Below are 13,831 nucleotides of genomic sequence, written 5' to 3' on the forward strand. Positions count from 1 at the left end.
TGATCACTTTCAGGGAGGGGCGTTTCGCTGGAATACGCTGCCTGAAAATCACGAGGTAATCTGAAATAGAAGTTAAACGCTTCCTGGGATTTTAGGTGAGGATACTGTGATTTGGGGGCTGAGGTCTAGGCCAGTGTTCCAATGTACGCTGCTGAAACTGTTGCTGGTGTTGAGTGTCCGGGTCTGAAGCTGGGGCCTCTATTTCTGATACCACCCCTACCCCGTGAGTAACTTCTCCTTGGTTTTGTTTGTATTACGCATAAACACCCTTTATGCAGTGACATGTTTTAACCAGAGTTTGCACTATTTAAGTTTTCTTTTTATAAAAAAAGTTCTACAAGTCACTTGTTTAAAATAATCTTCTCCCCTGGAAAAGAAAACTATGCTTTAGGAAGAGAAAAACCAATTCCACTCACTGCCAAGTACTTGCATCTTGCGTATTTTTGGATGTTCTTTCCCCGTTGCTTTATGTATAAGAAATGTGTATTTTCCACACTGTTTACTAATTTGCCTGGATGTTTGTTCTGTGGTCACGAGCTATTCATACCTGCTGTGTATATACGTTGTGTATACAAGGGTTGCATATTGTATACACAGGGTAGAACATTTATGGTGTAAATATGGGGCATTGATGTAGGTTTTCAACAGTAGGTAGAATGAGTTCTGACTGGGAAGATCTCCTTTATATATACTCTAGGGGTTTTTAAATAAAGAATTTGTAAATTTAGCCCTCATTACTTTTAGTCGTAATATTTTTCTAGCGTCCCTTTTTTTTCTTTTACGTTCCTTGAAATAGATGAACTTTCAGTACTCACGTCAGTATTAAGGACAGCAGATAAGTTTAAAAAAAAAAAAAAAAGTGCATGATTTGTATACGTGAGAGGCTGTGGCGGGTTTGTGTCGCACCCCTCTGCTCGCACCCCTCTTACCGGAGCGTGGCCCGGGTGGCTTCTTCTGTGTCCAGGCTCTTTGCACCGAGGCAGATGGGTTCACGCTGAGATGTGAAATCGCTGCGTGGTGGGAGCCAGAGATGATCGGTGCCGTGGAAGGCGAACTGGCCCCTCGAGTCTCGCTCACTGCAGGGCCTCTCGACTGGCGTGATTTAGTAGAGGCTTGAACGCTAGCTGAAAACGGTTCGGTTGAACCAGACAAACGTACCCGACGCTGACGTGACCTGCTCCAGGGGGCTGCTTTTCACGAGGGAGCGGGACCCTCGGGGCTGGGATGGCGAAGGCAGCCAAGGCACCCTCTCGCCTCTCTGGGCCAGCAGCCGGGCCCCGTGCCCGTGCCCGTCCCTGCCCCGCCGCCAGCTGTGAGACCCCCCCCGGCGGCACAACAGCCGGAGCGAGGCCCCCCGCAGCCCGGGGCTGCCTCGGGGCCGCCTCCGCCCGCTCGGAGCTGCCGTGCGCGGCCGGTGCCGGGGCAGGGCCGGCGGGACCGGGGCACCCCGCTGGCGGTGGGAAGTGGGGGGGAGCGGACACCGACGCCGCCCCGGCCCCGCAGCCTGAACCGGCGCCTCCAGCCGCGCTGCCTCGTTCTCGGCGCGGCGTTGCCCGGTACCGGGGCTCCCGGCCCGCCGGCGCGGCGGACTCGCCGCGGGGCGACCGGGCGGTGCCGCGGAGCGGCGGGGCCCGCCCCCGCGGGGCCGGGCGGGCGGAGCGGCGCGGAGCGGCGGGGCCGGGCCGGGCTCGGCGCTGCCCCCGGCGGCCCCGCCCGGCAGCGCAGCCGCCGCCGCGCCCCGCCCCGCCCGGCCCGCGCAGGCCGCCGCCGCCATGGCCGCGCTGCACGCCAAGGCCGGCGGCCCCCCGCAGATCCCCGACACCCGCCGGGAGCTGGCCGAGCTGGTGAAGCGCAAGCAGGAGCTGGCGGTGAGCGGCGGGCGCCGGGGCTGGGACGGCGGGCGGCGGGGCCTAGACCGCGGGCGGCGGCGGGGCCGGGCGGGCGGCGGGGCCTGGGCCGCGGGGCGGGCGCGGGGCCGGGCCCGCTCCATGCGCCGCGCTGTGCCCGGCAGGAGACGCTGGCCAACCTGGAGCGGCAGATCTACGCCTTCGAGGGCAGCTACCTGGAGGACACGCAGATGTACGGGAACATCATCCGCGGCTGGGACCGCTACCTCACCAACCAGAAGTGAGTCCCGGCGGCCCGGCCCGCCCTGCCTGCCCCTGCCCCGGCCCGCCCTGCCTGCCCCTGCCCCGGCCCGCCTTGCCTGCCCCTGCCCGGCCCGCCCCTGCCCGGCCGGCCCTGCCCGCCCCTGCCCCTGCCCGGCCCGCCGGGCCCCCGCGATGTTGTTTCTCTCTGTTTCAGGAACTCCAACAGCAAAAACGACCGGAGGAACCGCAAGTTCAAGGAGGCTGAGCGGCTCTTCAGCAAGTCCTCGGTCACCTCGGCAGCGGTGAGTGCCAGGCCGGGCCCCGGCGGGGCCGAGCGGGCGGCCCCGGCCCCATCCCTCGGCGTTCCTCGGTGCGGCTGCTCCCGTGGTGGTCGCCCGGGCTGCTGCAGGACCAGTTTTCCATTTCCATTCCATAAGATCCTGTACCTGCCCTATCGCCCACAACCCGAGCATCTTCATCCCACCTCGCAGCCTCTTTCAGAAGCCCTTTTCCTAGTGCCCATGTTATCCCGCTTAACACCCAGAGAGCTGAAAGGGAACCGCAGTCAAGAGCCACCCGTGCCACACGCTTGTCACTGCCATCCATGTCTTTATCTTTTTGCTCCTCACCCCCTTCCGCTGTGCCGTGCTGGTGCTAGGTCGTAAGCTCTTTCAAGCAAAGGCCTGATGTGTCTTCCTCTGTGAGGTGATCTCTGTGGGTTTGAACATTTGAAAAGTGGTAAGTGAATTACTGCTTTCATTAACATCCCTTTTGGTTTTCTAGGCGGTCAGTGCATTAGCTGGAGTTCAGGACCAGCTCATCGAGAAGCGTAAGTCACTTTTTCATTTCTCTCAGAATTTGGAAAGAATTACGCTTCTCCCCACCATTCAGCTCTGTCTCCAGTTGTCTGGATCTGCGCTGTACTCGCTGCTCCCTGGCAGCGCTCCCCGTTCAGAGACCTGCGGCTGCTCCTCTGAGGCCGGCTCCCAGCACAACCTCTAGCTACAACAGTCAGCAAAGCGGCGCTGTGAGAAACAGAAGTAAAGTTAGCTTCCTTCCTCGAGTAAACTTGTATGCTCAGCAAGGGTTTGTTGTGCATAAAACTTATTTAAAAGGATTTGGTGCTCTTTGGAGAAAGAGGTTAGAAGAGCGGAAGCAACGTGTTTCTGTTTGTGTGTCTGTCAGTCGGTTGCAAGTGACGTGGGGAAGAGCCACTTATGTTCAGGATTTTTTAAAATGTTTTTGTAATCAGTACCAAATCGAATGCAATTCTGGTGTGCTTCAGTTGCTGAGGAAGTAGCTTGCTGTCCTTCAGAAATGTTTTTCAGGTTCTCTTATTTACCCCCTGGTGCCATAAGGCTCAGCGTGTCTCTGCTGCCCGTGTACTGTTGCTGGGGGCTGCTTCTTCCATTCAGGGCTTTGCCAGGGCGGCCTGGGATGTGAGCTGCGGGGAGGTCACCGCTGTGTTCGTCTGTCTTTGTCACGCTCTAGGGGAGCCAGGCAGTGGCACAGAAAGTGACACTTCCCCAGACTTTCACAATCAGGAGAATGAGCCCAACCAGGAGGATGCTGAAGAGCTGGATGGGTCTGTGCAGGGGGTGAAACCCCAGAAAGCTGCTTCCTCTACTTCTTCTGGGAGCCACCACAGCAGCCACAAAAAACGGAAGAACAAAAATCGGCACAGGTTAGTGGTACCAGCAGCCTTCTTGCCATGCCTTCTGAACAGTTAGCTGTTGCTGGAGTCACTGCATTATGTGAAGGGAACTAGTAACTTGTTAGAATAATGGGCAGCTCAGGTCGTTTGTTTTGGTAATTTCTCTGGTTTTTAGTTGTATGCATGCTGTAGCGTTCATCAGGACCCCGTTGCCCCTGTGGTATCAAGGAGGGGAAGGCATGCAGAGGAAGTCAAACAAGCAGTCGGGACAGGGTACTGACTCCAGCTCTGGTACCGCTATGCTTTTGACCTGGCCCTTTCAACTCTCCTGTCTGTCCAGGAGAATAAAGCTGCCTGCCTTCCAGTAGAGGAAGATTGCAGCCCTGGCCTCCTGTGCTTGCTTCTTGGTTTCTCCAGAACCAAGTAAGATAGGAATGTCAGTACTTTCTTTGGAAAAGAAGGGTGAAAAAGCAAATTGGAATGTTTTGGGGGTTGTGGACACTCCTCCCTGAGATTTCCACTCCAAGCCCTTTCAGTTTTTGGTGTCCCAAACTGAGTCTCTTTTGATTATGGCATGGAAGAGTTGCTTTCTCACGTTAACCTCAACGTGTTTGTTATTAAACTGACCTGAAATTCCTGGGAAACAAAGCTTTCCTGAACTCTTGTATGGTTGAATTTAGATGACCAGTTCTGCCCCTTAAGGTCTGCCCCTAAGGCGTGATGCAGCATGGCGGGCTGACGGCTCAGAAATCTGAAATAAACTCCCTGCCTTACAGTGCTGCTCTCCATGGGCCAGCATAACCTGCTGCTTAGCCGTGTCTCGGTGCCCCTCGGCAGAGCTAGCCCAAGGATTTCTACAGAGTATGGCAGTGCACTGTGGAGTCACACCCTAAGGGGAAAAAAAATACATGGAAAGCCATGCTTCTGGAAAGAGGAGCCACTGCAAAACTGCGCCTCTCTGGAAACAATTGCTGGAACTGGTACCTAAAGTTTATTAGAAGTAAAGGCGCTTTTAAAAATCAACTGTTCTTGCTAACTTTGAGCTTGTTGGCTTCGTGTATGGGTGGGCTTTCCTCTTTAAGGGACCTTCCCATACAGTTACAAGAGAGAAATGTTTAAAGAAGAGTGGTACAAATTGACAAAGATTGCTGGGGGAAGGTTGGTTTGGGAGATGCGGAGGTAGGTATAGCACTTGAAAAATGTTTAACTACTTTTTCTCCTTCATGACATTTTGAGTCATTAGCATGTCTTTGTTTCTTAGATCAGAATTTTCTTCCTACAGCAGTCTTAATTGGGCCAACATCGTAAAGTACTGGATGTCCCTTTGGTTCCTCATGAGCTGGGAATCCAAAGCAGTTCAAAACTCTTCTTTTGCCTGTAGACAGTTGGAAAGAAGCTCAGGAATAACACAAGAAACTACATCTGTAAACAAGTTCAGAGAAACAATCTGTAAAACTGAAGTACAGCTTAAGAAAATTGCTATTTCAAATAAATTACGAAGTATTCCACTAAGCGCTTACAGGGACAGCAAACCAATGCACTGCAGACGCAGTGGGGTGCCATACAAATGCTGTAAATAATACAAATGCTTCTGCTCCGTTACATAACCCCGACGTTAGCGACAGGAGTTAGGAAGAAGCTGCCCCGCTGGCAGGGTCTGTGCTTTGGGGTTGCTTCTGCATTCCTTCCACTGAAGCAGCTGATGCTGGCTACTGTCGGGGTCAGGATGCTGGACATGAGGAGCCCTGGTCTGATCTGGTATGGCAATTCTTATCATCCTAAGAGATACGTCAGCCACGTCGACATTACGGAAAGGCTTTTGCCGTTAGTAATTGACTATTTTGTAATGTGTAGCATGGCCAGATAGATAACTAAAAGAAGCTAATTAAGTTTGTCTGTAATAAAAACACTGTGAAAATTGCGAATGCCGTTACTGACTATTCCCTAAATTTTGGCAGGAAAGACCAAGCAATTTTCAAGTATATCTAGGTTAAAAAAAAGCAAACAACAGAGCAGTCCCAGTCTACTGAAAGTACAGCTAAGTGCTTTAAAATGCATTGCAGCCCCGAGTGCTCTTTAGGAAGAGACCTGCGTGTCTGCTTCTTGAGTGTTATGGAATGAAAGGAAAAAAAAAAGGCAAGAAAAAGAAATACTGGCGTTTCTTTTTGTTCGGAAGCTCTTCCATTTGCCAGCATACGTTTGAGTTCTGCTCACCTGTTCCTGAAGAACTGGGAGGTGTTGGGAACAGGCCCCCCGAAGGTGCACTGACTCCACTGGCGCTTCTACTCCATGTGCCACCGCGAGCAGTGTGAAGGTTGGATTCAGACTGGGCAGAACTGGTGTGAATAGGCAGTTTAACTTCGAACAGTCAAAACCAGGGAATCAGATGGAAGTTACAGTGTCTTTACTGAAGTCATCCTCTGTTCCCTCTGAGACCACAGGAAGGCCAAGGTGATTATATTCTGTGTGCTCAGCAATTTTCATGGCTAAAAAGTATTTCAGGAGAAAACAATACTGTTTCCTCTTAGAAATTCGGTGCTGAAAAGCTACTGAGTTACAGCTGATGCGATGATAAGTCCTTTCCAACAAGTACAGTTGTTAGCTTTGGGGCAGAACTGTTTCTAGAGACGGTGCTGCGATACCTGTGCGAATGCTGAGACGGGGTCGAACGGCACCAGACTGTAATTCGCTTTGGCCACTTGACCGTGTTCTCTCTTTAGCTCACTAGAGGAAGCGAGTGCAAGAGGATGTGTGCGTTATGAGAATATTCGAATGCAAAGTTGCCCACTTAGTTCTGTGTCGCCTCCCCCTCTGCCTGAACAAGCTTTGCTTTGCCGTAATAATCTAGACAAAGCCACTGCTTTCCCACCACCCGCTCGTTTGTTTTTGCAAGCAAGTCAGTTTTTCTCTCTGCCTGCGAGCTAGTGTGCACTCTCACGTATCTGATAGCTTCCTTTTTTAGCACCTAAAATTCCCTCCATAAAACCACTCTGCCTCTGTTCTAACACCTCTTTTTCCCAGAAATCCAATTGGGGAGGGGGACTCTGGATTGCCAAATCTGGAGTGCTTTTTGTGCCCAACTCTGGTTAAGATATCTTAAGAACTTTATGGCTTTATTATTTTTTTATTTTATTTTATTTTTTAGTAATCTCGCTAGGGTGGCTAATCAACTAATTTATTTAATTCATTAGTATATTAATTTCTATTGCTTTCTTCCTTTCAAATGCTGCCCCTCAGCCCGTCTGGCATGTTTGATTATGACTTTGAGTAAGTTTGACTTGAATTAGTACTTGTGCTGTGTTGTTAGTGTGTAGACACCAATGTGCCTTTTGAGACCTTTCTAACCCATAGTTTATCTGTTTAATTGTAGGTATGTATATTAGGTTAGGCTGGGAAGTTTTTTTTAAAAACAGAAAAGCGTGATGGAGGTAACATTTTATTTAATAACTTCAGCAAAATTAATTTAACTTCACTCTTCCTTACCTTTCTATTTCATTTTTAAATAGATAAACTTTTTAACTTAAAAACGTAGTTTAAAAACTGATTCTTCTGGCTTTGCTTCTTAAGGAGATTAGTGTAGACTTGGATATTTCCTTCTGGAAAAATGTAATAAACTCAGTACCTTTGACTCATATAATCCCTGTCATCTTAAGTCCTATCTCTATTCCAAGTAAATAACCATTACCACTATGTCTGAATAATTACCTGTGGCATAGTTACACATCTAACAAATTAACATAGAGCATGCGTATTTAACCTTGTTTCTTTATGCTGCATAACTTCCCTGTGATTTTTATTGTGAACCTTTATTAACTCTTTTTTTTGAGTGGACGGAGCATGCATTTTGGCAAATAGTAAAGAATCCACTCTCCGTCTCTTTGCTGCTCTCTTGTCCAGTAATACTGGGACAGTGATTTGGCTCAGCCGAATTGAGAACGTGGATTGAATTAACCAAATAGTCTTTGTTGTAGCCTGTGCCAAATGCAGTAGCTGGTTCTGTGAGCTCTAGTCTTGGTTTAATGTATTGAAATGGACATTTCTCTTATCTTTCCAACCACAGGATTGATCTCAAGTTAAACAAAAAGCCAAGAGCCGTAAGTATCAGTGCTCTGTCATTGTTTTCATTGCTCATCTGTAGACTTGAGTGGCTGACTGACTCCTAACCTTAAAAAGCCTCCCTCTGCTGTAATTTAAGATCTTATTTTCATGGTTGAGGAATATCATGGTATGAAATAAGCATTGTCTTGTGGAGTTAACAGTAAATAAGCCCAGGTAGGCTTGTCATGAAGCTAGGTCACAGTTAAGTCCTATGCACTTTTTATGAAAAATGCTGTTTTTGCGTCCTGTTATCTTGTCGTGATCTGGAACATTAAAAAGCATCTGGTCTGAGTTGATGCGTTCTTGAACTAAGGTTTTGAAGGGTCCTTTCTTTTGAATGTTTAGCTACAAGAAAAAATCTTTTCTGTTTTGCCTGCATGTAGAAATGAGAGAAGACTGAGAATCCCAGCTCTGCAAGCGTAATTGAAGGTAGAAAGGTCTTAATGTGCCTGTCCTTTCCTTTCCCTGCAGGACTACTAGACTCATCAGTGCCGATGCTTCTGGGATTTAGGTCTACGTGAATCCCCACTGAGAAAAATGCCAGTCGACTGAAAGAGCACGATGGCAGCTCTCTGGCCAAGTGTCTGCAGATGGGAGTGGCTCACTCTAAAGAACTTAGATGGGGGAGAAAATCTTGGACCATGTACATTGCATCATTTTTAAATCACCTGAGTTGCAGGAAGACTAAGGTGTAGTAGTAGTAGTAGTAGTCCTGAATTCCTGACTATTCTGTGCTTCCACCTCAGTCGGGAACTTCCTAAAATTGGCTGATCTTGCTGCTGCCACCCCTGTCATCTGCAAACCCACGGAGAGGTATTTCTTTTTCCACTGGAACTGGGGTATGATTCAGTATGTCCCATCCACGTTGTAAGACTTAGATTACTTTTGTTGCTGATACTTAGCTTTGTAGTTTTGTTTTGGTTTGGTTTTTTGTTGTTTTGTTTTTTCTTTTTTAAACCAAAGTGTATAGTTAACACATTGACTTTTGGTTTCTTTGTTTTAATCCATATAGAGTGGAAGGTTCTTCATTTTGTGGAACAGCTCATTTTGATTCTTACTCAAGCAGAGAAGAAGGTGGTTAACCCTTTTCTCAAACTTTAATTTTAAACACCATGCCCTAAAATTTACGCAGTGCTTTTAGATGCAGGGAAGGCTGGAGCTCAAAGCCATCTTGCTCTTCGCTATCTTTGAGGTTGGGTGGATTCTCTTTTTAATACAAACTTCTGTCATTTGTACATAAACAATAAAAGTTACATGTTTATCTCTCTTCTCATGTTTTGTTCAGTCCAAAATTTGACTCCTAGTGCTTTTTATTCTCCATCTGCTTCACGAGGACTTTGCTGGAATTCTTCCACTTTCGCATAGTAGCTGTTCCTCGTCTCGTGACCCTTAGGAGGTTTTCTTTGTGCTTTCTTTCCTCTGGTAGACGTATCATTGAGTACTTGAAAGGGTTGCCCGGCACTAATCTCCAGCTGTGTTCAACTAATCCTGCTTCAAGGTAGGACTTGGATGTAAATCAGTTCTTGCTGATACTGGCAGAATGCCCACAGATAAGGGATGAGCAGTCTGGGTTGCCACTGGAAGAGTACACAGAGGAATGAGCGTTAGCTGCTTTTCACAGTAGCCAGGTCAAGATATCAATGCTGATGTCGAAACAGGCTTTGCTCTTCTCAAGGCGGTAAATTGCCTTTGTTACCGACGCGGCAATGCATTTGCGTCTGCTTAAACATTGCCGATGAAGGGAGTGCCATGGGAAAAGTCGTGTCGCTTACGGCCCCCGGTACGTGCATGTGCGCTTGGTGCAGCTGGGTGTTCGTTCCGTTCTGCTGCACCTCTGCTTTCGTGGTGTCTTGGGTCTTTTTCAGCTCCCTCCAGGCAACCCAGTCGGTGCAGAGCGGTGCCGAAGAGTGAAGGCAAATGTATAGGAGCGAAGTTCTCCCGTGTTCTGTTGTCTGGTTCAGGGATCAAGGCAGCTCTGTATTTGTTCGTGGTGGGAGCTGGCTTATCCCGCAGTAGAGCGAGCGGCTGGCGCTCTGCTGTCAGGGGCTGACGGCCGCTTATCTGCGGGGGGTGTCGGGATGTAACGGCTTAACGGGAGAGCTGCAAAGCTGTCCTACATTTTTGTGTTTTAAGTTACAGAGGTTAAATACAGGGGGGTGGAAGATCTAGGAAACTGCATAAACTCCTAAAAGGCCTTGCTTTTCCATAGTTCTGGAAAAAAGGAGTCTTAGCTGATGGTTTTTGATTACTTGGTACAAAAGCAGCTTTTGTCCCACTACTGCTGCTGCTCCAAAGCAAGGAGCGCAAGAGCGCCGGAACTTCAGAGGGTAAAAGTCTTTGCTGCGCCTCTTTGACCTGGAGGAAAGCTGCTGTGCCTTGTTGGCCAGGACCTTCGCCTGCAGGGAAACAGCGAAGGGCTCGTGTAGCTTGGAGTCCTGTGTGTACGGGCGTTTTTGTGGCAAAGTGTCAGTCAGCTCCAGTTTCCCTGTGATGGGCATTAGGGGTGCTGTGGGGACAAGGGGAAAACGCAACCTTTCCGCCCTCCGGCAGGGTTTGTCGCTAAAGGAAGGGGACAGCCTGTTCTGACGAGGACAGTGTCTGATGGCAGCAGCCCGGGGGAGCCGGCACATTGATCAGGGCAGAAAGCTAAATGGCAAACGCTTGGTTCACAGTTAAAGGGACCCTGTTCTGCTGATACGCAGCTATTCCCTCCCAGGGCCTGCTGACCAGCAGCAGCCCTTTGGCTGCCGCGAGACAGGTGAGATTAAGGGCCGTGGGACCCAGTGCGGTCTGCCCCAGCAGAGGGAACAGTCCCTCGTCCCAGAACGAGAACCAGTAGCCACGGCTCTGCAGCACCAGCTTCCCTGCGGTGTTACCGTGAGGAGTGGGGAGGAGAGGGTGCGGGGTCTCCGATCGCTTTGGGAACACAAGCACTATCACCTACCGGAGTGTCGTGAGATGGATGCTGGAGTCTGGCTCTGGCAGTTTTGCCTAAAATGTCTATTTTATCTCTGAAGACTTCTGTTTTTCTTCCTAAACAGCCTGCGTGACTAAAGTTCGCCAGGCTACCCAGTGCCTGGCCTTGGACATGGGAGTCAGAGCAAGCTGCGCAGGCTGTTACCTGAATGGTAACGAAAGCTGAAAGTAGTAGTTAAAAATAAATCACAAGTCCTTTGCTTGCAGAAGATGAATCCTGAGCAGAGCAAATGAGGTGTGGCAGAGCAGCAACTGTCCTTATGGCCACCAAAGGTAGAGCAAGAGAAACGCTAATCCCCTGCACAGCCTCGTCACCAAGAGGATTAGGCAGGAGTTTATCAAGCCCAAGCAAGCGACCGAGCAGCAGCCGAGCGCTGGCACCAGGCAGGAGGGGCAGGGGTCCGTGCGTGGTGCATCGCCAGGTAAGGGGGCAGAGCGGGGGGGGGGCAGGCGGGCCCTCTGAGCACGTGCCCCACGTGCTGGGATATGGCCCTTTCCCTAGCCTGGCACTCGGCGGGGCTGGACGCCGGCGTGCGGCGGTGCACCGCGCATCCCTCCGGTGTGCAGAGCGTGGCGGCTGAGCAAGGCTCCCGAGGGTGCGGGCACATCACCTCTCCGTCTCCTGCTCTGCAGGGCCCCCATGGGCAGGCAGCACGGCCCGCCGGAGCCGAGGTGGAGGCAGCTCCTGCGCACCGGGTGCTGCTGGCTCGTGTCACTCTCCGGGACGGCGCTCCGGGGGCTGCAGTGGCTCTGGAGGCTGGTGTGGGTTGGTACCATGGGGCCCCTTCCTCAAAGACCTTCATGCACTTGTGTCAGCTCCAAACATGGCACGTGTCCAGAACCAGGGCTGGAGAAGGGGGGGGGGGGGCGTGTCACCACCGCATCCGGCAGCATGACTGAGGGGTCGGGACCCTCATCCTCGGGGGGGTGGCTCGAGGCGCTGTATGGTTCTGCCCACCAAGAGCCCTGGGGATATGGGGACATCGCTCCGGGCTCTGTGCTCCCCGGGGCACGTTTGAGCCTGCCGCTCTCACGGCACGGCCACCGTCCTCTCCCCCCAGTACCTGCTGATCTGCTACAAGAGCTGCTGGGACGGCGCCTTCCAGGTCACTGAGGAGGTAAGTCCCTAACGTGTCCCCACTCCACGGGGGCTGTGGAGAGCTCCGGCCCCCCAGGACAGGGCTGAGCCTGGTGACGTGCTCTGCTGGGTGGCCCGGCAGTGCCAGCGGGGCTGTAGGTCCCCAGGGCATGGCGCGGTTCCCCGGTCAGGGTCGGTGCCGGTATGTACATGTCAGTCCCTGCTGCCTGTGGTGGCTTTCAGCTCGGCACGGCGCTGCAGCTGAGGCTGGGAAGCGGCAGCGAGGAGAGTGAGGAGGAGGAGGAGGACGGGGGCTCCGCTGCGGCGCTGGAGTCGGGGCAGGCAGGTGGGTCCCCAGCACAGCGCTGCGGGCAGGCGGGGGGCGTCCCTGGCGCAGCGGCCAGGCAGCGTGGGTGTCGTGGGGCGCTGGTGGGAGCAGAGCTGTGGTGCCAGGGCAGCCGCGAGGCGACACCAGTGAGGCCGTGCTGGGGAGGCTGGAGGCACTGGAGGCCGACGTCCGCTTCCTCTGCACCGAGCTGGGTGCTGAGAAGCTGCTGTGGAGCAGCCGGTTCCTGGAGCTGCTGCAGGAGCAGCAAGGCCTGCGCCAGCGGGTGAGTCCCCCGTGGGGTCCCCAGCCCCCTCGGTCCCCTCTGGTACCCAGGACCCTCATGCCCCTTCCCAGCTGCAGGAATGCTCGCGGCAGTGGGACTGCGGTGACAGCCCCGAGCTGCCGGCGGAAGCAGAGGACCCAAGTGCCAGTGGGAGCGAGGGAGAGAGTCTGGTAGGTAGGAGCTGGGGAAATGGGGAGCCAGGGGTCAGGGAAGGGGGAACCTGGCACCTGCAGCCAGGCCGGGGATGGGGCAATGGGCCAGGGAGCAGCGGGAGGGGACCCACCAGCTCCCAGCTGGGAGGTACTTGGGAGGAGAGGGTGCTGGGGAAGGGTCGGGTGCTGGCTGCCCAACCCCGGGGGCAGGGGGCCCAGCCCCGGCTGGACCTGGCAGGAGGAAGCGACAGCAGCACGGGGGCTGCATGGGGGCGGCTCCTGGCCCACATGGAGCAGCTGCCCGGGGCCTGCGGCTGCCCCCGAGCCGCCCCAGGACCGGGTCACGGCCCCTGCACGGCTCCCAGGCCTCTGCACCAGTGCCCAGTCACTGCCGCACCCAGCAGGGCTCCGGCCATCGCTTCGCCTCTCGCCCTTTTGCTCTGTTAAAGGACGCCGGTGGATGGAGCCACCCTGGTAGCCGGCACCGTGCCCAGGCAGCCTTTTGGGGCCAGCGGCTCCGTGACAGGCAGAAAATGTAAGTGAAGGTGTAAGCAGGGTGTTGGTGAGACGGGAAGGAGCCACATGTCCCTCCCTGCCCAGGCACCGCAGGACACCGACCAGGACGGCGCAGTCCCAGTTGCGTTCTTGTGTCGCTTGTGCCTCCATCCCTCAGTGCCAGCCGGGCCCTGCCCAGTCCTGCCCAGCCCTGCCCGTTCAGCAGAACTGCAGCCATTTCCCCGAAGCAGGAACCAGCCGGGAGGCAGCTCGGGGTGAGCCGCTGCCTCCTGCGCTGCCCGGGGCCGGTCACAGCTGCCCCGTGCCTGGGGCCAGCCCCAGAGCTGACCCTGTCCTGGGCAGGTTGTCTCCAGTGGAGCCCAGCAAGGAGCATCTTCCTAATCCATTGCAACTTGTTGGGAGCTTCCAGGAGCGAGGAGTAAGGTCACTGCCAGCTCCATCACCTTGCACAAGCTGGAGACGCTTGTGGCCCCACACAGATGGATTGCAAAACCCAAAGTGCTGCCCTGTTTACTTCCTTGTTGGCCAGATAAGTCCCCTCCATCAGCTGCTCCACACACGTGTTGCAACTCTGGGCTGGCTCCTTGCAACAGCACTTGGGGGAAACCGGCTCTCCTGGGGTGGCTGAGGAGCCCTCAGCCCTGGAGAACGGCTCG

At 53.2% G+C, this 13,831-nt stretch overlaps 1 protein-coding gene and 1 long non-coding RNA gene across 6 annotated transcripts; both read left to right on the forward strand.

The window, feature by feature from the left end:
* The first annotated feature begins 1,713 nt into the window (after nt 1-1,713).
* Nucleotides 1,714-9,110, forward strand: MEAF6 (MYST/Esa1 associated factor 6). Of its 5 annotated transcripts, XR_012778574.1 has the most exons (8): nt 1,714-1,868; nt 2,012-2,127; nt 2,305-2,392; nt 2,874-2,919; nt 3,582-3,774; nt 7,115-7,172; nt 7,805-7,838; nt 8,314-9,110. XR_012778574.1 is itself a non-coding variant. In XM_075522574.1 (7 exons), exons 1-7 carry the CDS (start codon nt 1,773-1,775, stop codon nt 8,320-8,322), a joined length of 582 nt encoding a protein of 193 aa, XP_075378689.1. In that variant the 5' UTR covers nt 1,714-1,772; the 3' UTR covers nt 8,323-9,110. The 5 variants fall into 5 exon arrangements, 4 of the variants coding, with proteins under 4 accessions (XP_075378689.1, XP_075378690.1, XP_075378688.1 ...); XM_075522574.1 differs by lacking the exon at nt 7,115-7,172; XM_075522575.1 differs by lacking the exons at nt 7,115-7,172; nt 7,805-7,838.
* A 3,303-nt stretch (nt 9,111-12,413) lies between these two features.
* LOC142419515 (uncharacterized) lies at nt 12,414-13,407 on the forward strand. The gene is made up of 3 exons (XR_012778575.1): nt 12,414-12,507; nt 12,579-12,677; nt 13,109-13,407. It is a non-coding gene; the product is annotated as an uncharacterized LOC142419515 (long non-coding RNA).
* Nucleotides 13,408-13,831: the final 424 nt, after the last annotated feature.

This window comes from Mycteria americana, chromosome 21 (genome assembly GCF_035582795.1).
Source record: "Mycteria americana isolate JAX WOST 10 ecotype Jacksonville Zoo and Gardens chromosome 21, USCA_MyAme_1.0, whole genome shotgun sequence".
NCBI classification, from domain to species: domain Eukaryota; kingdom Metazoa; phylum Chordata; class Aves; order Ciconiiformes; family Ciconiidae; genus Mycteria; species Mycteria americana.